The 23,642-nt window shown below is 45.3% G+C and overlaps 1 protein-coding gene across 1 annotated transcript in view; it reads left to right on the top strand.

Moving 5' to 3' along the window:
• Nucleotides 1-14,282, top strand: part of LAPTM5 (lysosomal protein transmembrane 5) — a 29,138-nt gene extending 14,856 nt beyond the window's left edge. Inside the window, exons 3-8 of the mRNA XM_054086593.1 lie at nucleotides 6,421-6,497; nucleotides 7,189-7,317; nucleotides 7,798-7,923; nucleotides 8,475-8,570; nucleotides 12,391-12,483; nucleotides 13,454-14,282. Of these exons, the coding sequence (XP_053942568.1) occupies nucleotides 6,421-6,497; nucleotides 7,189-7,317; nucleotides 7,798-7,923; nucleotides 8,475-8,570; nucleotides 12,391-12,483; nucleotides 13,454-13,528 (596 nt within the window). The 3' untranslated portion in view covers nucleotides 13,529-14,282. The remainder of the gene's footprint in view (nucleotides 1-6,420; nucleotides 6,498-7,188; nucleotides 7,318-7,797; nucleotides 7,924-8,474; nucleotides 8,571-12,390; nucleotides 12,484-13,453) is intronic.
• Nucleotides 14,283-23,642: the final 9,360 nt, after the last annotated feature.

Raw genomic sequence — 23,642 nt, 5'->3', positions numbered from 1 at the left:
AGAAGGATCTAGTACACCAGTCTTACAAGGAGCAGCTGAGGGAACTGGGATTATTTAGTATGGAGAAAAAGAGGCTGAAGGGAGACCTTACTGCTCCCTACAATTACCTGAAAGGAGGTTGTGGTGAGCTGGATGTTGGTTTCTCCTCGCAAGTCTTAATAGACAGGATGAGAGGAAATGGTCACGGGTTGTGTCAGGAGAGGTTTAGATTGGATATTAGAAAAAGTATCTTTACTGACAGAGAGGTGGAGCCCTGGCAGAGGCTGCCCAGGGCAGTGGTGAAGCCTCCATCCCTGGAGGGGTTCACAAATCTTGTGGCCATGGCACTTTGGGACATGGTTTAGTAGGCGCGGTGGTGATGGGCTGATGGTTGGACTGGATTACCTGAAGGGTCTTTTTTCCAACTTTAATGATTCCATGATTCTATGAGAATTGGGATTCTTGTAGGTTTTTGTGATTCCCAGAGTTATGGGAGGAGTGATTAGGTCAGCTGTCCATAGAAGAGGGGAGCCCTGTCCATAGAAGAGGGGAGCCCTGTCCCTTGCATCCTGCTACTTCTTGCTTTCTAGGCTTACAAAATGCCACAGGCAGTGCAAGACCAAGAGTACTCCTCTGAAATTGTTTTTTTCAGTGAAAGTTGATCAAGAAACTAATATAAAACCTGCTGAAAATGTTTAATTAAAATGGGAAGACAACCCAGGTTCTTCATCTTTGGAAGCCTTCCCACCCCTAGTGGGTTCAATGCCAGGATGCCGGCTAATCTAAAGTAGACTGATTTGGCCAGGCAGAGGGAATAGGAGCCAGACTTTGTTGCATGGTGATTTGGGGCTCTCAGCTGCCATTTGGAAGAATTCAGTTCACATCACTACGCCCTATCTCAGTCATGTACAGCAGAGATTTGGATGTGCATTTCCCGTGCAGCCTTCCCCATCTTCAGTCTGTTACAAATGTCATACTAGAGCTGAGAAGCCTTCCTAACAAAAGTCTTCTTGGCAATGCTTCCCTCCTGAAAGCATATGAGATTTGGCAGGCTTTTCCTGCAGGAAAAATAAAACCAAAAAAGCAAGACCCAAAACCCCATTTCAATTAAAACCCCCTTACCAGGTCTAAGCTGCTAATGTGAATGGGTTTCTGCCTTTAAAAAGTTTACGCCCCACTGCTTGCTGTAAGGTCAGGGTTTTAGGATGTCTTCAATTCATGCCTGCATACACCCTGAATGTTAATCATTTCTATTTTTCATTAATGACTGTAGAAACTGAGGCTGTTGACAAAGTACAATTGGAAACACTGTTGCAGTTTCTGTTCAGCCAACCAAGAAAAATACCTCAGTTCTGCCTGAAGACCTGTGTGCACAGTATATACCATACCCTATACATACCATTTCCTACACAGAAAATATGCCCTCCTGCTCTGATGGAACGTAAATCAGCTAAAGGGACTGGGAGGCTTTTGGCATTGCAGGTCCTGCCCATCCCTTGAATGCTGCTGTCCAGAAACAGCTCCCTGCAGCTTATCAGCTGCACCAAATCAGACACTGCCACGCTTGACAATCTGTGAATGCAACTGTTAAACCCCAGCTTTATGAGCCCTGTTTGTATTTCCCATGCCAGTTTATTGGGCCATAAACAAGAAAGGGGTTTCACTGCATTTCTGGGAAATATTAGGATTAGGATTCAATGTCCCTCCTGGCTACATTCAGGGCAAAAACTCTGATGTGAAGTTACAAAAAAATAGACATTTGGCAAATAAATGTTCCCTGTTCCTGTTGGATGAGTGGGGGTTTTGTAGGACTTGCTAGCATTGCAGATACCAAGCGCAGGTCCAGGGAGGCTCTTTCATACTTAAAGGAGAGCCTACAGGAAAGCTGGGAAGGGGCTCTTGATCTGGGAGTGCAGGGAGAGCATGAGGGGGAATGGTTTTCAGCTGAAAGAGAGGAGATGGAGATGAGATCTTCAGAAAAAATGTTTTGCTGTGAGGGTGGGGAGGCCCTGGCCCAGGTTGCCCAAAGCAGTGTTGGCTGCTCCATCCCTGGAGGGGTTCAAGGCCAGGTTGGATGGGGCTTGGAGCCCCTGATGCAGTGGGAGGTGTTCCTGCCCATGGCAGGGTTTTGAATTGGGTTGGTTTCAAGGTCCCTTCCAATCCCAACCGTTCTATGATATGCCCCATTCTGGTTACACCACCTTCCCAAGGAAAATAGCATTTATTTCATTCCACATACAAATCCCTACTCGTTAAACTCCCTTGGATCCTTAGGAGGCTTGGGACATCTCAGAGAATTTGAGTAAGGAAAACCACAAGAAAGAGAGTGTTTGTTTCTTGCTGCTGTCTATCTCTCAAAGGGGACAAGCTTTGTGGAAGGTAACTAACCACTCTGCCAGCCCTTGCAAAGTACTTGAGGTGATGTTTGGCCTCTCCATAACACGTGCTGCAATCCCATAGGGGTTTGCCAGGATAGGGTTAAGAGCAAGCAGCTACCACTCTTTTAGGGGGTTATTCCTTTAGCAAATATTCTCCATCTGCTAAATATGCTTTTACAAAGTAAGAATTTGTTTTGTTAGAGCTAACGCTTTGATTACTGAGGTCAAATCTGTTGGTGCTACAGCACCCCTGGAACGGAGAGATCTGCTGCCAGCAGAAAGGATGACTATATTTATGGTGAACAAATAAGAGTCAGACAGCGCGCGTAAAGTTGTTTTCTCTTGGTTTTCCTTTTCTTTCCATCACTTTGTGTCTCTAGGTTTATGGGCTTTTTTGTTTCTTTGTTATTTTGTTTAGAGTTCTTTTTTGATGTAGGTTCTGCTTGGAAAATTCAGCTGGGTTCTGCCAGCAATTAGCCTGCAAACCCAACGGCCAGTTGTCCAATTAATTAGTGAGCCTGCCGAGAGAGCTGGAGCATGAGACCATGCAGAGAGAGGCAGAAAAACACAGCTGTCTTGAATCTGAGGAAACACCGTGCTAAACAGATAAATTCTCTCTGGGGCAAACTTGTAGTTCTTGAGTCTGAGAGGAAAACTGGGGAGAATGGCTTCAGGCAGTTTGGTGTTTTACGTTACTGGGATTGTATCCATTTGTAGCTGTTCCTACAAAGGCTGGATCTGTCTTTCTTGTTAAAATCTTTTCTGTTTTAAGTTTATACCCTGCAAATGATAATCTTTGGATCTTTGTACGAGAGATCATTATCTTGTTTCTACTTTACTGCCTCTGAAAGGTGAGTTTGGTTTTCTGCCTTGAAGCTGAGACTCTTCCCATGACCTTAGCAAGATGCAAAGCCGTGAGTGGCCTCTTCTGCAGCAAAGACCTTTCTCCACTTCTCTGTTCCCTTTCGGGGTCTGAGTTTTCTTTCTTTGCTGCTTGCTGAGATTTCTTCCTCTTCTTTGTTTCAATTTTCACTACTTTGCAGTAAACATTGTAGAATCACAGCATGGTCTAGGTTGGAAGTGACCTCAAAGCCCATCCAGTTCCACCCCCTGCCATGGGCAGGGACACCTCCCACTGGATCAGGGGCTCCAAGCCCCATCCAACCTGGCCTGGAACCCCTCCAGGGATGGGGCAGCCACCACTGCTCTGGGCAGCCTGGGCCAGGGCCTTAATAGATCCTGCATTCAGCTTTTTTGCAGGGTGTAAGTGAATTCTTGATTTGTTTTGTGCCATCTGAAGTCTTTTTTTTCCTGATGTATGTTAAGTGTTTGTTGGATTCTTCTGATTGCTCCCTCAGGTCTTGTACGCCTGACAACTGCATGTGCAGGAGCTCATGTAGTGCTCTTTCCTCTCTTGAGAGAAGCTTTTTTGCTTTTTTCAGGGATGCAGCCTCCCCAGAAGGTTTTCCCCTTTGAGCCCCATAAAGAAACAGGCTTCTCCTACTCGGGGAAAGAAGTGATGGTCAGAGCTTCTTTTCAGACCAAAGGTTCCTCATCAGCGAATCTCATTTGCAGAGGAGACTCAAGTGTGTTGCTAACTCTTAAGACAGTAAGGGAAGTTGAAAAATCTTTTTGTATCAATGTATTCAAATGAAATGAAACGCAGTCTCTGCTAGCAGAGTAAGGATGTGGGGAGTGTTACCGTTGGTCTCGCCTGCCTTCTTCTGCTGCTCTTGCAGCCAGATGTGGCTCAGCCCAGCTGTCAGGCAGGTCCTCTACGACCCTGGAAAGGCTCCAGAGCTTCTCAGTATCATCTTTGGTCCTTCCTTCAGCTGACATTTGTCCATACCCACATTGCTCAGCTCAGCCTGAATGTGGCACTTGACAGTTTGCATCTGACACAGCTGCTGCATCTAAAGGGCACCTGTCTCCTGCCAGACGCTGTGGGCAGCACTGGGTGGTGGGTCTGCCCTTCTCCAGCACGGCTCTCCCTCTGCTTTGGGAAGAGTGTTTGCATTTGCCCCCTCAACCAGAGTAACTGGCCAAATTAGGATACAGCTGTGACTGCTCTGGCACAAATGTTTTGTAAACAGTGCTGGTCTTATATGCCTGAAAAAGTGGGATGGGTTTCTCTGCCTCAAGGTCTTTGTAAACTATTTTATTCTAGTGTCAGCAAAGCTAGGAGGTGAGTTCAGAATGCTTGAGTCTGTTCCCAAATGCTGAAATACTCTCCCATCCCCTAAATATGTAATGTGGTGCCAAAGCCATAGGCAAAGACTCAAAGCTCGGAGACACACAGTGCTGTTTTAATGGGGAAAAAAATAGGTAATATGGAGCAGTGAGGGATTTTAGGGCAGCTGTAATATGTCAGGAACCCAATGGGCCAAGGCAGAATTTCTAGATTTCTTTAGGAAAGCAAGGGAAAAAGGGATAATGGAAGAAATGGAACTAGGCACTGGTTTTATTTAATAGCCATGGAATAAACGGGGCAATTGGCAGAGTGGGAAGCAAATTAGTAAGGAATGTTTCTGATGTTTGAGAAACGTGCCCATGGAAAGGATCATTTGCTTTAAAAATGTCAGAAAAGCTAAGAGTTTGGCTATTTTCTAATAAAATTAAACCCTTTATTCAAGCACTTCAGAGCTGGAGACCCCAGACAGACAGTTGCTATTTTAACCTCGGGTAAAGCAATCCGAGAAACTGGAGAGTGAGTTGGAGGAAGCACTGTGAGAGATCGTACATTGTACAGAGGCGGGTAAAGAAAGTGGCACTGCTTGCCTTTGGAGTGAGTTCCTTTTTTCTTTTTGGAGAAGCAAACCAGCACTACGAAAGGTCTCTTTGTCTGAACTGTTACAAAGACCAAATGGAACACAGTACAGTGCAAGCAAGGCTTTGGTAGTCATCATCAGGGCAGCCTGCAAGACCAAGAGGGAAAATTGCTTCCTGGGAATTCTACAGTAGGAAGCTCTGTGTATGGAAGAGATCACCCTCCTGCACGCAGAGCAGCTGACACAGATTACCTTCAGCCTCGTAGGCAGAACTGTCTCTCATGTTGTTCTCCTTGCAGATTTAATTTTAGTGTATGTGTTGCATCCTACTCCTAGAGGGGGTGGAGGGGAAGTATTTCACCCTGAGACTCTGGTCCATACCAGCTGTGGGTGATTACAACCTGTGCTTCTTGTTTGCTTGAGAATCTTGCAGACCTTTCATTGGGAATCACTGTTGGCACTTCATCCATCTTTGAGCTTCAAAATAATTTCCAATTCAGACTCATTAATCATTAGCTAAAAGCACTCTGTTTCTTTTTCTGCATTATCCTACCCAAGATATTGTAGCCCAAGACATTAGGGCCATAAAGATGATCCGAGGGCTGGAGCACCTCCCATGCAAGGACAGGCTGAGAGAGTTGGGGTTGTTCAGCCTGGAGAAGAGAAGGCTGCGGGGAGACCTTAGAGCAGCTTCCAGTGCTGAAAGAGGCTCCAGGAAAGCTGGGGAGGGGTTCTGGATCAGAAATTGCAGGGATAGGACAAGGGGGAACAGTTTTGAGCTGAAAGAAGGGAGATTGAGATGAGATCTGAGGAAGAAATGTTTTTGCTGTGAGGGTGGTGAAATGCTGGCGCAGGTTGCCTGGGGAGGTAGTGGCTGCTCCATTCCAGGGTCAGGTTGGATGGGGCTTTGAGCAACTTGAGCGGGTTAAAGATGCCCCTGCTCCTGCAGGGGAGTTGGACTGGATGACTCGTAAAGGTCTCTTCTAACCCAAAGCATTGTGTGATTCTATAAGTTAGAATTTAAGTCAAGGCAATTGAGACTTTGTCCCTCGTGCTAGAGCAGACAGACTGCCCAGCCTGATGGCTAAAGAATGAGAAACTTCAAGAATACACGCAAAAGTGGGTGAAGAAAGGGAAAAAGCAGGCTTCCTTCCAGCTGCATAGTGTTCATTTGCCCCGCATACCCAATTTTTTCTGCCAGGTTATGACATTTTAACTCTTATTTAGAGGTGCAATTGAATTGGCACATCAGGCTCCAGGTTTTAGTAATGTGTAATGACTTTTATTACTTTTAGCTGATGTTGTCACCTGTTTCCTGTTGATCATCATGCTGTTTGTCATCAGCTTCAACCTCCTCCTTGGTGTGGTGAAGGTATGTTCTCCACAAATTAATTTACCTGCTGCCTGAGGCCACTCTGGGTTAGGAGATATCAGAGAAGAGCGCTAGAGGATGCTCGCTGGAAGTGCTGAAGTATGGTCAAAACCACAGATAGATATCTCCGCTCTCTTACAGAGGGGGCAGGTGACTGGTTTGCAGACTCAGGCTCATCTGCAAGGCTGCTTACTGACACATTTGCCAAATCTGGAAAACATTTCCATCAAGATTATTTTTTGTGTTAACTAATGGAAATGTTCTGATTTTGAAGTGTTGGGTTTTCGCATCATTTCCTTGCTCTTTTGCAAGTCAGATCCTGGAGGGGAACTGTAACTCCCTTTTTACACTGGGGGTTCATTTTGCATTTCAGGAGAAGAAATGATCAAGCATCAGCTTTCTTTATAGCGGTAAACTTTGGGATCAGGTCAGTGACAGGTCTGATGGGATCAAGTGTCAATGTCACACAGCAAAAATTCACAGATGCTTTCCAAGGGAGTGAAAAAAAAAATTCTATGTTGATGTCCTTCATTGTTTGAATCAATTGTCACCACCATACATGGAATTAGATGGAAATTCCAGGAAACTATTTATTCTTGGAGTACCTTTATGTATGTTCTTTCAGGTGTTGATAGCTGACCTCATTCTCCCATTCAGAACAGAAATAACTGGCATTGCTGTTCTTTCTCAGAAAAGGGAACGTCTGCTGATCCCATTTCTTGCTCTACAAGTCATGGACTTCCTCCTCAGCCTCCTCACCATGTTCAGCTCTTACATTACAGTCCCAGTGATTGTTTCTGTGTCGTCCCTTAGCCACGCGGTAGGTAACAGCTCACTGGTGGGGTGGTCTCTGTTCTCCGTGAGATGGAGACCAACGCATACTATCCAGGGCCACGGTTCTTCCTGCGAGGTAGTTTCTGTACTGGCTGGAGACAGGATGCAGTCTCTGGGGGCTGGAGGGTGTGCAGGAAAACTACTGACAACTGAGATCTTGTTTAGTTTCCAGTGTCTGGGAATCTTCATATTGATTTTAATTTCTGTTTTCTGGTTTTGGGGAGATAGTCTCGCGTTTGCCCAGGCTTGGAAGGGTTTGCTGGAGATCAGTTAGGACTATCATTGCTCCAGCTAGAAGCCTTTTCTATGGAGCTTGTATAAATCAGTCCAACAAGACGGCTTGCTCATTGTTTTGCCTAGTAGAAGTGAAATAAATAGCTTAGGCTGCCAATGTGAACGAAGCACGAATCCCTGTAAGATCTGTGGAAGTGGTGCTATCTTATAACCAATCCTCACCTTCCTGCAGCAGGGACACTCGAAGATCTCGTTCCCGGCTCTGCAGCTGCTGGACTCCTGCCTGAGTATTCTCACCCTCTGCAGCTCCTACATGGAGGTCCCCACCTATTTCAGCCTCAGGTCTGCAGACCACAGGGTAGGTACCGAGTACACCCAGCAGTCTGTCATGCTGTGAACCCCTGGAGTTTCCTTCAGTGGCTGGTAAGGGAGAATAAACTATCCGTGATCTCTGTGGTGCACCCAGAACTGCTCTGTTTGATGGCAAGAGAGGCTTTCCCATGTGTTCTCACCAACACGGTGCTCTTGACTGACAGCTTGCTTATGCATGCGTTTCCTAAAAGTACAGCTTGTTTTTCTTGTAAGAGTCTTATGGATGCAAATTGCAGAGCAAAATTATTTGGATAGAGTCTGCCTGAATGCACTAAAAACACATCAACCTTTCATCTTTATTAAACAGTCATACACTTAGTTCTCATTTAAATAATTTTCAGAAAAGCTTTGCCAAAGAATTGTAAACAGTAGGAGGTAAAATACATCCCTGTACTCTTTCCGATAAGGGAAGGAAGGTGGCCTGTCCCATCTTTCTGGAAGGCAGTTTGAGAACCTTACAGAGATCTCCACCAGTTTCTGTGACCCTGGTAGAAGGAACCACCATTTACGACTGAGACCCTCTCCCTCTTTTCACAGGGCTTCTTTCCAGCTCTGGAGAAATTACCAGCAGAGGAATATGCCAAGGTCATGGTCACCTTCACCATTGCTTTCATTGCTGTTCTCTTCCTGAAGGTAAATCAATGTGGGGTCTGGTGAGGCTTGAAATTATTCTCTCCTGCTTGGAGGATGTGAGGAATTGGTTTTACTTATCTCTCAAATCTACCAGGGTATTGTAAAGTCTGGTTGTCTCTCTTTTGACCATGAAGATGATTAGAAGGCTGGAACATCTCCCATATGAGGACAGGCTGAGAGAGTTTGGGTTGTTCAGCCTGGAGAAGAGAAGGTTGCAGAGAGACCTTAGAACAGCTTCCAGTGCTGGGAGGGGCTCCAGGAAAGAGGGATGGGCTCTTGGTCAGGGACTGAAGGGATAGGGCGAGTAGAAAGGGTTTTGAACTGAAAGAGGGCAGATTGCGATGAGAATTTCTTAGGAAGAAATATTTTCCTATGAGGGTGGGGAGGCCCTGGCCCAGGTTGCCCAGAGCAATGGTGGCTGCCCCATCCCTGGAGGGGTTCCAGGCCAGGTTGGATGGGGCTTGGAGCCCCTGATCCAGTGGGAGGTGTCCCTGCCCATGGTGGGGAGTGGGACTGGATGGGCTTTGATTTCCCTTCCAACCCAAGGCATTCCATGGCTCCATAACAGGAGCGATGCCTCAGTGCATTGTCTGAGGCAGATCTAATGCTCAAATTACCATTTTTATGCTTCTGCAGATGTAGGTTATAGAGAAAAATCTCCCTTATATCCAGAAACTCTTACTGCCTGTTCATCTCTAGAGGGATAAAATGTTTGAAAACAAATACAGGAAACTCTTCTGCTATTGTGAGCCAAAATAAATGTGATCATTAAGCAGCAGTTTAGATCTTCCATGTGGGTAAGTCTCTGTATCCACACTGATGTAAGCAGAGTTTTGCACACTGATATCCTGAAATTTAATTAAAATACGTGAGCTGCAAAATCCTGCTTATATCTGAGAAAACTCCACTGTGAGATGCTTTCCATTCTTCTTGCTTCAGTGGATCAGACAACAGGTTTTTCACTGAAGGGTTTCAGCCCAGCTAAGAAAACTGCATCTGGAGCAGAATCTATTACAGTGAAAAATACTACTTGTTAGATGCAAAGCACTTTTTATTCAAACTCTTCCCAGCTGGCCGGACAAGCCAGTGTGGAGTGGAGCAGAGCATCTTGTATGATTGCACTGCAGACATGACTTTAGCATATCTTTTCATATTTGCATAAATTGAGTGACAGGAGAGGAGATAACCCTGAAACCCAGCTGACAGCACGGGTCTTCAGCAGAAATCTCACTGACCTGGTGTGCTGGTTTTGGCTGAGATAATTTTTTTCATAATGGCTAGTATGGGGCTGTGTTTTGGAATTGTGTTGAAGACAGTTTTGATAATGCAGGGATGGTCTGTCTCCTGCTGAGCAGCCCTTACACACAGCCGAGGCCTTTTCCTCTTCTACCCCACCCCACTGGCGAGCAGGCTGGGGGGGCATGAGGAGCTGTAGAGGACACAGCCAGGGCAGTGGACCCTGACTGCCCAAAGGGATGTTCCACACCATATGATGTTGTGCTCTGTTTATAAAGCTGGGAAGGAGAAGAGGAAAGGCAAGGGTGTTCAGAATTATGGCATTTGTGTTCCCAAGTAACCATTGCGTTTGAGGTGGCTGAACACCTGTCTGCCGGTGGGAAGTGGTGAATGAATTCATTGTTTTGCTTCGCCTGTTTGCATGGCTTTTGCTTTACCAAATCAACTGTCTTTATCCCACCCCATAAGCTTTCTCGCTTCTACTCTTCTGATTCTCTCCTCCATCCAGGGGTGGAGGGAGTGTCTGTGTGGTGCTTAATTGCTGGCTAGGATTAAGCTATCAAACCTCAAAAATCAGTTAATTTTAGGGTTAGCCATAAGACTGTTGAACTTGTAATCACTTATTGTGCTGGAGTTTGTAGGAGAAGGGGTGGGGGAAAGGATAAGTTAAAAATACTGGACAGGCACAAGTACTCCAGCCTGGGATACGACTGACTTTCTGGGCTGCAGGCACACATTGCCAGGACATGTCGGACTTGCCCAGGATGTCTTTACATAAAATGAGTTGCTTAATGATGCACTGCAAGCATTTATTGCTCTATACTAAAATGTTGTTCTGTGTGTCTGGTGCTGTCTGCCTGCCAGCCTGCAACTCCTGTCCCCAATTAGTCATTTGCATTCTACATCAGAGCATAACTCAGCCAGAAGTCTGGCTGTCAGGTGAAGAAGAGATGGGGCACCTGCTCTGCTTCACTCCTCTGCCAGTGACCTCACATGAGTCTTTAGCAAGATTTCGTTCACCCTTTAGCAGGAAACATTTCTCTGGCAATGCTAGGGTGATGATAACGCTACTGCCTCTCTGGTCCCTCATATAACAGCACCCTTTGCAAGAAGCACGTCATATTGCGATGTGGAAGCCTCTCCATTCAACTTCACAGGTCCTTACCAGAGTGGTGTCTGCTTGGATGTTTACTTGGAGAGCCCCAAGAGTGGAAGCACTGTTGTTCAGGTCTAAGTTTCTTGGAGTTGTGAAATGTTCAAAGAGCAGTGTGAGTGAAGGGGTGATGCTACACAGCTCCATTAGAGCAGTCTCCCTTGATGATCTCTGTACCCACACGTAATCTTTATCTCACCTCAATATGATAAGGTCATTCCTTCCACACTGTGCTGGTAGGAAGGCAGAAACCAAGAGGACTAAAACATCTCTCATAAGAAATGAAAGAAAGGGTTTAACATAATTACTTTTGAAGTAGCTCACTTCCTGACCTCTAAGACAAGCTTCCCATCCACTTCTAATATCAATTGCTGCTGGTAAAGATTTCCCTCTTCCATTGGGTGAGGAGGAGGGCATCCTACCCTGACTCTTGAGTGTTTGGGGTTGTTTTTTGCTGTTGTTTTATGATTCTTTTAGTTTGTTGAGATTTCTTTCAAGGATGGGGGGCGGGGGTTTCACAGTTCATACATGGCTTCAGTGTCTTGCGTGTTTGGTCTCTCTATGAAGAGGCTTTTGGAAGTAGGAAGATTTTTTTCAGTATTCCTTAAAGGTGGTCGAAGTTTGAATTTACTTCCTCATCTCTGGAAGTCTATTTGAGAGATGGATTCCTTCAACTCAGATACTTCATTCCTTGTTCTAATTCTTTGTATTGGCTTTCCGTCAAGACAAACAGTCCTCATTGTTCTAGGAAATCCTAAGCTTCACGGCTTGTTCTCAGGGCATACAACTCCCTGTGTTTCCCTGAAAATGCCAACTGTTTTTAAAGCAGAGTCTTATGCCAATAAAAATAAGACGCACACGACTTTGCTTCACTACATAGAAGTAGGGAAAATATTTATTTAATAGGGTATGTTTCATAGGCCTTGCTTATTTTCTTGTGCTGCCATCCGTCAATCGATCCATTTTTCTCAGAAAAGCTCTCTGTTTATTGCAACTGGTAACTCTGCGAGGTGCAAGGCGATCTTGTCAGAAAAGTGGAGCTATTTGGAGTGTAGGATTTTGTTGAATAAGCTGACCTTTCATGTCAGTTCTAGTTGACCAGAGAGCCTTGGATCTCTGGAAGGAGAATGTTGTGCCCAAGGTGCTTTTCTGAGACATCCAAACTTTGTAGCCTGCTCAGAAAAATAAGGTGAAGGACATGCTTTACATTCCTACCTGACGACCCCTTGGAGGTCTCAAGCTTTATATATGGTGGTATTACTACCCCTAATGACTTCCTGTGTGCTGCCCCGAACGGATAGAGTTGTTACCTTCCTACTCCCAGGCTTCTACATTCAGAGAAGAGGGCAATAGGAGGCTGGTGGTAAAAGTGGCAATGCTCTTGTTGACTTGCAATGCAATGGCAGACTTCCCTTTCCCTTTCCTTTTCAGGCCTATATGTTCAAATGTGTCCTGAACTGCTTTAAATACATAAAAGCCAGCAAGAGAAAGGAGGTAAAAGTTGACCCACAAGCAGTTGAAAAGGTGAGTAAAGATTGCCTCAGATTTACACCATGAAAAAGCATGATTTAGACTAAGGAGAAGCATGTTAATCCTTCCTTTTGCTTCTTTAATGGTCTGAGACATAGCTCAACCCTTCAAATGTGCATTAACAGGTCCTAATAATCAGTTTCAAATTATATTATATTCCTCTTTACTTTTGTATAAAACCTTTCAAAGTCAATGGCATCTCTAAGGGACCTGAAACACAGGATTCAGGCAAAGCAGATAAATGGGAATACATAACTTTAATTCTCTGATCCGGAGGTCTGGTTTTAATTGAAAAATTTAGTTGAAACTTGGTTTCTGTGACTAATAGTGCTACCCATACTTCAAATTAAGTTTGTCTTCACCTTTCACTGGATCAACATCGAAGAGATTTAGTGCATTGCCCTTCATCTTAACAATTTGTTAAATAATGAATATCAATGTCCTTACTTAGATTACTGATGAAGTCTTTAGCAGTGGCATCCAGCTTCTCTGACACATTGGAAATTTATTGAAGCCCTTCCAAAAATAAGAGACACTATAAAGATGGATGTGAAGTAAAGAGGAAGAATATGGAATGCTAAGCGTAGGCATTTGTCTTGTTGAAACTTGGCAAATATGAGCCTTGTCTTGCCAGCAGTGTATGCCGCTGCTGTGAATGCATCATGGCCCTCTACAATTTAAGCTTGGCTTTTTTGCATAGGCAATGAGGCTTGTATTCTGGACATTAAAGAGCGTTGGTCCATTTATCGCAGCCTGGATTTGGGGGAAGGAGGTGGGCCTGGCAGCAAAGTGGGTATGAAGTGCTGCTGACCACTAACTGGTTCTGGCTTTCTGCCCTTTATCTCCCACAACTCAGGTGGTTCTTTTACCTTCCTTTGAACTAGGCAGAGAAACATCCAAGATTGAATCCACTTGAAACCTTTCATGCAATCCCCAATTCATGACTAATGGTCTTCTCTTTCAGGTTGTGCTGCCATCATATGAGCAAGCCGTAGAGTTACCGTCCAAGGAATACCCACCACCATATGTAACAATCTAAGCTCCACTCGTGGAGAGAAGACAGCTCTGTATTGCTGTTGGTTCCTCTCCCCCCTTCTGTCAAATGGTCAGCATCATTGAGAAGTCTTTACTTGCTAGCAGTAACCTGCTTATTACAATGCACATCACTTTATGAGCCTACAAAGGGATAGAGAACCACTGGAGCTGGTGTCCTGTTCTCTGCTGGCAGTTTGAGTTGGTACAACGAAGCTGCAGGGCTAATTTTAACAGACTTGGCACCAGGCACCGCAGAGGTTCCCACCACTGGCCTCTGACATCCCTCGACAAGCTTGCTTATGGCAGCAAGGTGTTGTTTGTAACCTGTCTTGCATCTAACTCAGCAGCTGAGCTATTTAGGAAGTGGAATGGGGGGAAAGAATAAACAGTCTTCTTGCTGAGATAGTTCAACCCTAAGCAGCATCTTTTATTAAGGACCCTATAGGGAAGGGATCAGCAAAAGAATGAAGATCTCAAATGAGCTATGATGCAGCTCCCATCGTGTCTGTTTATGATGATTAATAGCGTGCACTCCAGAATTCACAACACACTGGAATTGTCACAGTATTTCTCTGCCATTTTATACCTGAGTGTTTGCATTATCTTGCTTTTAGTGTGACCTGAAAGATTAATTTCAATTAAAAAATATCATTAATGGCTTCAGTACTTTACTGTCTGATTTCTGAACGATGCTGTCCTTGCTGTCCGAAGCATCGCAAGGAAGAGTTTGCTTTCTAAACAAATTAGTTAGCAAGGAGAGAGATGGTACTTTGGCTTTAGGCTGATAGAAGGTTAGATAGAAGGTTATCTATAGAAGATAACCTTCAGGTTATCTGATGTGTGTGCTGCTCGCAAAGGCAAAGATGGTAGTTCTACCTGCAACCTGGCAATTTCACCTAAAAATCTAACTTGTTCCTTCTTCTTGTTCATTATCATCCATGATGAAGATCTTGTGCCTGTTCATGACCAACTCTGATTGCACAGGTCAGCCTTTGTAGATGTTAGTGAATAGCGTTGCTGATGACAGATGAGAAGAATCTGGAATTTAGCATCTGCTCACCTTTTTGGATTGTTGCCTGCTTTTTAATGTAATTCAATATGAAAGTGTAATTTGTTCAGTAATGACTATCACAGCATCATCCACAGTGTGGGCCAGAGCCTGGGGTCTTTGTTCTGCTCTGAAACAAATTAAAACAAGTTACAATGGAAGATTTGCCAAAGTATTAATAAGAAACGTCAGTGCTGCCCCATGCTCTTTTCATTGAATATGTATTTCTGTACATACAGATGAAGATTTTGAGCTGGCTTTCTCATCACTGAAGAAGGGTCATGATTTCCTCCCTCTGTGCTATATCTCCCTTGTTGTGGGGACCAGGACACTCAAGAACAGACATAAAAGTCTGAAAGGTTGTACCACAATGGTATTTAATGTGTCCAGTGCTTTTAAACATGTCTAAAATCACAAAAGAGCAAACCCTTCAAATTCTTTAAGCAGAAAAGATTTTTCTGACCTTCAAACTGGCAGTTGTTTAACTGTGAACAAAGAGCATGAGACGAAACCAAAATTCAACCAGAAAACCATGCAGAAGCATGGAAAGAGCCTAGGTTCTTGCATTAAGGTCCAAGCCTAGTCTCTTGCTTAATTAGATTGAGAGATTAAATGTTATAGACTCATAAAATGGTTTGGGTTGGAAGGGAACTTAAAGTCCATCCAGTTTCAGGTCCCTGCCATGGGCAGGGACGCCTCCCACCGGATCCGCTTGCTCCAAGCCCCATCCAGCCTGGCCTTGAACATCTCCAGGGATGGGGCAGCCACCACTGCTCTGGGCAACCTGGGCCAGGGCCTCCCCACCCTCACAGCAAAACATTTCTTCTAAAAGTCTCGTCTCAATCTCCCCTATTTCAGCTTAAACCTGTTCCTCCTTGTCCGAACTCTCCCTGATCAGGAGCCCCTCCCCAGCTTTCCTGGAGCCCCTTTCAGCACTGAAAGCTGCTTTAAGGTCTCCCCAGAGCCTTCACTTCTCCGGACTCTCTCAGCCTGTCCTCATACAGGACGTGCTCCAGCCCTGCGATCATCTCCATGTCTTTCCGGTGCTGAGAACTCCAGGCCTGAACACAGGACCCCAGGTGAGTACACCTTATTGCCGACTCATGTTGTTCTTCTCATCCACTGACATCCCTCAGTCCTTTTCTCCAAGGCTACTCCCAATCCATTTTCCACCAGCCTGTATATGTGCTTGGGATTGCCCCAACCCAGTGCAGGACCTTGCACCTGGCATTCTGGGACTTCATAAGGTTCACACGGGGCCACCTCTCAAGCCTGTCAAGGTTGTCTTTGAATTACCACTAGGCTACAGACATCGCCTGTTAGCTCTCCTGGTTACAATCCTTAGACCAGGCTGGATGCTGAAACTGGCTTCTTCTCATTTCTCATCTTCCCACTTTGGTTGCCGTGCTCAAAGGCGCATCTGGTGGAGGCCACAGGGTGGGCTACCTGGGTGAAGCCTCTCTCCTTATGAGTTTAGGGAGGTATTTGAAGCACAGTTCTCCCCTTATGATTCCTCATCAAAATCTGTAGGTGCCAAGATGATGTGTGACAACCATCACGGCACAGGGTTCTTTTCACCAGGTTGCCTTTCACTGGTCAGGATTGACCAAAAGCCCCTTAACCAGATCTGCTCAAAATACCACTAGAAGTACTGCTGGCAATTCACTTGGCTTCTAAACCAGAAGAAGGTTTCTCAATGTGATCCAAACAAACAGTGTTAAAAATCCATCTCTTTAAATGGTTCAAATTCTACTTCTAATTAAATTCTTATTAGTAATGCTTCTGGCTATTTAGTTACTGCAGCAGGGTTAAACATTTCCTAAGCCTCTTGATTTAATTGACTTTAATACAGCTGAAGTAGCTAAAGTGAGTTTAACACATCTCTTGCAGGGATGGAGTTGGTTTCAATGTTATGACAAATCGAGCCTTCAGGTACACACTTGATCCTCTAAATTAACCTGATGTTTTGTGGCTCTTAGCAAACCAGACCATCCTTCTGCTTCATGCAGTATTTTCTCTCCAGGGCTCAGAATAGTTCTCCATGAAAGACTGGCTCAAAAAAAACCCCCAAAATCCGATAAAATGTATAGATTTATTGTGAGTTTAGAGCCAGGTCAGGAGCTGAGTTCTAGACGGGAAGTGGTTTTGGTTTTCTGAAAGTTTAGATGATTTGGCCAACACAAACTGAACACAAGCCGTCCTCAGCCTGTTCATAAGTCAGACGGTGGTGCTATCAATGCTGGTTTTGAGACTGATAGAAGACTCTTTTTAATATCTTACTGTGATAGTGTTTTTTCTTCTCTAACCTGATCTCTCCAATCTCCAATACAGGCTGTGAAACAGTTCACCCAAATACACCTAATGCTGCTCCACATATTGCACCTTTTCTTCCACTGCAGAGGAGAAATGAGCAGCAATTCTCTGACGTAGAGAGTGGACTGAGCTGATGATCACAGCCCTGGCAGAACAGATATGTCAGAGAGATTTTGATCACTTAATCATCTCATGAAGGTGGACACGTTCCAGGACTCCAAAGTTGTCTATCAGATTACCTGACTGACTGTGGCTTTTTCCTCTTATCTGACCCAGCGCAAAAGCTCCAGTGGAAAAAAGGGCTTCTTGCTTTGAGTGTCTGTGTGTTGCTTTAAGCACTTCTGATTTGCTTAATTTCTTGTTCTTCTCTAGGCATTCTGGTGCCACTGACTTCAGTCGGAGGACACATGCCTCTCCCTCTGCTCTGAATAAGGAAACAACCAAACACGTGTCACTGCTCTTCCTATTCCACAGAAAGGGAAAATGAAGTGTGAAAGAGAAGGCTGTAACTCAAGAAGTATCATAGAATCATTTGGGTTGGAAGGAACCTTAAAGATCATCTAATTCCAAACCCCTGCAGGGACATCCCAGTGGATCAGGCTGCCCAAGGCCCATCCAGCCTGGCCTTGAACACCTCCAGGGATGGGGCAGCCACGATTTCATGGACCCAGTTAGAGGAGGGAGGGAAACTGCAGAATGGGAGAGGATCCTGCTCTGCTTGCAAAACCAGGCTTGGTAGCTGAGACTGCAGGAAAGCCCCGAAAGGTCTAGGAGAGTCCTTAGAGACTCCCTGCAGGTGGTCCTCATGGCTGGATGAGATGGAGCTGTGCTCTGTGCCATTGCAGAAGGGATTGGTTTTATTGACATGGGATAGCATTCCTGGAGGCTCCTTCCCAGTAAGATAATGCTGCAAACCCCAGTCATGTGCTGGATGCGCTCCTATGTGCAGCCTTTTAGCCAAATGTTTGATAAACATGCCCACTGATGGTAAATGTCTTCGGTGAAGGTAACAGCACCGGTTGCTCTGGCAATCCAGGCCAGAGACATTTTGTAAGAGACATTTCGACATGGAATCTCAGGAAAAATTCTGATTCTACAAATAGTCCTGCATATTAAACAACACCAAAGCTGGCAGAGAACTCAGTCTGGAAAGTCTGGGGAGAACCAGAAACATTTTTCTGGTGCCGGCTTCTATCAGACTTGGAAATAGCATCCGGAAACATGATGGAGCTGTGAGGAACTTGGCAAAAAATAATGCATAATGCAACAGGACCAACAGTGCTGAAACCCAGGCAGGTCGAGGCATAGCATCCACTATGATGGAAAGGTCTCTCCTATCCCAAGGGTGTTCTGATGCCCATGAGTGGGTATAAATAGACCTTGAAGAGGGCAAAGACAGCAACTTGGCAGCATTCCCTGGCATCTCCTTGAGTTGATGTAATCCAGCGTGCTGAGTGGCCCTGGAGCAGCAGAGGGAATCCCGCATGATGGATGTGTGGCGTTTCTCCAGGAGCCTGTCACTGCAGACCATCTGCACCAAAGGGACCGTGCTGCCCTCCTTAGTTCTCTTGCTGTCTCAATTTGAATGACACCTATGAACATCTCAGGATGCAGACCCTACAGCCTGGGAAAGGCACCATTGTAACTGTGTAAATCAAACACCATAAAAAGACAGGCTTTACTTTAGCTTTGCTGCCCACAATTCATTAGGGTAATTACTCACGTCAGTCAAATGAAGTCACTGCAACTGCTGTCCCCAATAGTGGTCCCAAAATGACAGAAACTGGCAACGTGGTCATGCATCAGCCCAAATCCTTTTGCTGCTGTTTGCTTTCTGTCTATGTGCTCATCCACCAGGCCAGATGCCCCCACAGACTCCAGCTGCCCACAGGATTTTTATAACATTTCTGCTGATGAAACATGATGGTTTTAAGCTGAAAGAGGAGAGATTGACATGAGATCTTAGGAAGAAATGTTTTCCTATGAGGGTGGAGAGGCGCTGGCACTGGTTGCCCAGAGAAGTCATGGAGGCCTCATCCCTGGAGTTGTTCCAGGCCAGGTTGGATGGGGCTTGGAGCAACCAGATCCAGTGGGAGGTGTCCCTGACCATGGCACGGGGTGGGACTGGGTGGTCTTTGAGGTCCCTTCCAACCCCAGCCATTCTACTACTATGTGAAAGTTGTTTTACAATGGATGAGTCTTTATTACTGTATCTTCCTAGCCTGGTCCTTTTGTATGGTTCACCTCAATCCAGCCAGCATGTTATCTCATTCACCTTAGGGAATAAGACCTGCCCGCACAGTGACCTTCAGCTTTGCAGAGGGTGTCTTGTACTGTTGTTTCATTCATGCAGTTTGGTAGGACAGGTGATAGAACCTCAGGGACTTCTGGGCCAGGCCAGCATTGTTGGTGGCACCGTACTGGTGGAGAAGCCCAGGAACAGAGGGAGGACATGAGTTTTGCAGGTGGTCAGCAGGAGAGCTAGAAATAGAGCGCAGGAGACAGCTTGGTCCCAGGAGGAAGATGTGGGCAAGGTTAACACGGCAAATAAAGAATGATCCCTCTGAAATAAATGTGACCCATAAAATACATAAACATCGACTAGCCATAAACAGCATTTACTATTTACAGCATCAGAGCACAAGGATATTTGCCAGCCATTTGCAGCTAAAAGGATAAACAGCAGTTCTTTTGATCCTGGGTTGTTGAAAAGGTTATATTTAAAACTATTCATCTCTCCCCAGTCTTTCGCCCTTCACATCATTTGTCTTATTCTTTGCGCTGATCCCACTGCTGCAATACAGAGGTGGTGCAGTAAATATCCTTTCTGGAAATGAAGCCTGCTAGGAGGGACTCCACCACTCCCTGTAACAAGCTGAAACAGAAACACCACAGGGATCAAACACAAGATTGCAGTTTTGCCTGAATGGCATCTTGTGTCACCATTTCTCCGAGTATTTCAAAAATGGAGCTGTGACTCCAGCTCAGAAACCCTGACCAGGGAACAGCAAAGGAAGTCTGCACCATGTAAAACAATTCCTGACCATTCCCCATCCCTGGAGATTTTCAAGGCCGGATTGGATGGGGCTTGGAGCAACTGGATCCAGCTGGAGGTGTCCCTGCCCTTGGCCGCGGGGGGGGGGGTTGAGACTGGATGGGCTTTGAGGTTCCTTCCAACTCAAACTGTTCTGATTCAATGATTTTGGTAAACCTTGGAGTTTTCCAATGGCTGGAGGGCAAGGAAACTATGTTTACTACAGCACACAGGTTTGATTAGAATGAAATAAAGATCAACAGTAGAGTACACAGTATTTGGCTGCTTGTCCCTTCCCAGCCCTCCTGCCCCAACCAGTGTCACTCAACCACATCTCCATCCCCTTCTAAGAATCATTTATGGTCCAAGGCTACAAACACTATGCTTTACTTAAAAGAAAAATCCATTCTTTTATATGCCTTCCACCTGAACTCTATTGGAAGTTTGGAAATGTCTTGAGACCCCTGAACTATCTTTTCCTTTTTCCCTGCAGAAAACCTTCCCATTCTTCTGGGTCATTTATATGGAAGTGCCTCAGGGATCGATTAATTTTGATTTTATCATTTCAGGTTGTTAAGGTGTAAAATTTATGCTATGATATTAAATGTAATAATGGTACGTTCATTGGAAATATGTAAATATGAAACTAAAATACTGCTTTAAATAAAACCTGAGCAAAGCAAATTGGAAAAGTAAAATGTCACTTGCAAACAAAGCATATCTTCACCACTGAAACTAAAATGTTTTTTTCTAGGCTTTTCCCATCTGATCTACATTCCTGTGAAATGTTATGTATAGAGATAGAGAACCTGCATTTATATAGTTTATGCCATCAGTCTTGCTTGTAATATGACGAATGAGAAGATACCACCTCTTCCAGCTGTGATTCTGCCCATATTAGCGTGTTCTTGCCTTTTAGTACTTTTAGTACTTGGTCTTAAGCTGAGCTTTGCTCTTTCCTGGCCCATCCCAAGGCTGGCAGATTTGACAATCCCAAGAATGAAGGGATCCAGCAGAGCAGGATTTTAGCATCAGGATTTTCCAGACCAGGAAAAGGTTATTAGAAAACCAAGAGAGGATACAAAGCAGAACGCAGCACAGTCAGCAAATCATTGGGCAACAAAGTTTGGGACATCACGCAGAGCTTTGAGGCACCAGCAAGTGCAGGAAAACCTCTCTTTTCCCTGGGTGTGGAGGATGCTCATCAAGCACTGGAACAGGCTGCCCAGGGAGGTGGTGGAGTCTCCATCCCTGAAGGGGTTCAAAAAGCACATAGACACTGCACGTTGGGACATGGTTTAGTGGGCACAGTGGGGTTGGACTGACGGCTGGTCTGGATGAGCTTAGGGGTCTTTTCCAACCTTAATGATTCTATGATGTTCCCAGTTGGACATGGCAGGGACGACAAGCTGCATCTCCTGATTTCATGCTGGAGTTTTCTACTGGACCATTAGAAAGCCGTTTATTTTAATTCAGTCTTGTTCTCCTGCAGGTAGAAGCCTTGGCTGCAGTTTGGCTGTGGTGTCCGGTAGGGCAGAGCAAAGGCTCTCAAGCCCTCATAAGCATTTACAATATTATTATTTTCCAGCTGAATTCTCCCAGCAGTTTAAGTGCTCTGACGGTGAGCTTCATGCTGCTGTGTCATTAAACATGTCTTATCCTTGCTGTGACATCCAGATGCCGCAGCAAATCTTAGTGCAGCCAAGCTTATCCACCCAAGCTGGCCAACAATGGACATGGTCTCACACCAGCAATGACAGGATGGTGCCAGTGGCTCAAGCCCCTTTGCCCACCCACTGATGGGATCACGGAGGCTGCTGCCATTGGCAAAGGGCTTTTAGCCATAGAGCAGAAGGAGCAGAGCTGATCATCCCATCGTGTATTGGAGATTACTCAAAAAAATGATTGTCACCTCCAACCTGAACAGTACCTCAGCAAGTTTGCCAATGATGCTGAGCTGTGGAACATAGTCAACACACTGGAGGGGTGGATGCCATCCAGAGGGACCTGGACAGGCTGGAGAGGTGGGTCTGTACAAACCTCGTGAAGTTCAACAAAGCCAATTGCACTCGGCTCAGCGCAATCCCAAGCACAAATAGGCAGGGAGCAGCCCTGAGGAGGAGGACTTGGAGTGCTGGGGGATGAGAAGCTCTGCATGAGCCAGCAATGAGGTGTACTCACCTGGTGTCTTCTGTTCAGTTCTGGAGTCCGCAGCAGTGGAGCTCTTGGAGCAAGTGCAGAGGAGGCCAGAGAGATGATCCCAGGGCTGGAGCACCTCCCATGCAAGGACAGGCTGAGAGAGTTGGGATTGTTCAGCCTGGAGAAGAGAAGGCTGTGGGAAGACCTTAGAGCAGCTTCCAGCGCTGAAAAGGGCTCCAGGAAAGCTGGGGAGGGGCTCTGGATCAGGGAGTGCAGGGAGAGGATGAGGGGGAACAGTTTTGAGCTGAGAGAGGGGAGATTGAGATGAGATCTTAGGCAGAAATGTTTTGCTGTGAGAGTGGGGAGACAATGGCACAAGTTTCCCAGAGAAGCTGTGGCTGCCCCATAGCAGCGGGGTTGGAACTGGATGATCTTTAAGGTCTCTTCTGACAAAAAACATTCTATGATTTCAGCAAGAACAAGGTGGGCCCAGCATCTTCTGCTGACCATTCAGCAGCGTAACAGAAGAGGGGATCTGATATTTAAAACAAGCACTTTTTCAGTAAGGGGACTTGGACGTGGATGTTTTGGAGGGAGAGGCAGCCCTTCCTTGTGCCAGGACATGTGAAGCCCACAACAGCAGCTCTGCAGAACGGCAGGGCCGCGCTGGGGCCAGCAGGAGCCGTTAATGATTTGTCTGTTTACGTTACAAGCAGGCTGGGGAAGAGCTTTAAATGCATATTTTCCTCTTGAAATATTGAATCTAGTGTTTTCATTTTCAGAGGCCTGGGGAAAAATTATGTTTCATATTTTCAAAATAAACACTGCTGCTACAGAGGTATAAATGCAGACCTACAGTATCCAGCACACTTTTGCCCCTCGCACTATTTTCAAAGTTTTAATGTTGCTTATGTACCACAACCTCTACAAGTGAAAATAGGCACCTGAAATGTATTTATCTTTCTTTGCTAATTAACAGCAAAATGGCACGGAGAAACTCTATATTTTTCCTCAGCAAGAACAGCCATAGAGGCTTCATTTACGGAGGGCTCTGAATGATCCCTATTCATGGCAAGTGAGCACTGTCTGCACCAACAGATCCTTGTGTGCATGGCAGAAGGACAGGAGAAACCCCACTGTAGACGGGGCTGGAGGTAAAACTGCCTGGATTTTATGCTTTTATTTCACTTTGTTCCCGAATAGTTGCAAATGTATGGGTGTATCTGGTTTATATATTTGAGGAGCAAATGTACCTACGTGCATATGAGCACACAAGGATGTTACTGAGTAGTATTTATACATACAGGCACTCACCTAAAGCCATGCACATACAGATCTATCCATGAAAAGCAAGCAAGGAGGAGAGTTACGTGCTGCATGTAAGCACACATATTTATATGTATAAACACATGCATGCAATCATGTTTATATTCATACATGTTTATGTGTCCATTCATGAGCATAAACATCTATACATGAAGTTTTTATACTGGGTTCTTAGTGCACGCACACCTATACGCAAAGGTCTCTGTGTGTTTTCTTTATTCACACCCTACATGGTAGCCTTTTTAATCCCTGGGGCTC

The sequence above is a fragment of the Cuculus canorus genome, chromosome 22 (genome assembly GCF_017976375.1).
Source record: "Cuculus canorus isolate bCucCan1 chromosome 22, bCucCan1.pri, whole genome shotgun sequence".
Taxonomy (NCBI): Eukaryota; Metazoa; Chordata; class Aves; order Cuculiformes; family Cuculidae; genus Cuculus; species Cuculus canorus.
Note: the sequence above shows the minus strand (reverse complement) of the source record. Positions and strands in the feature narration are given on the sequence as shown.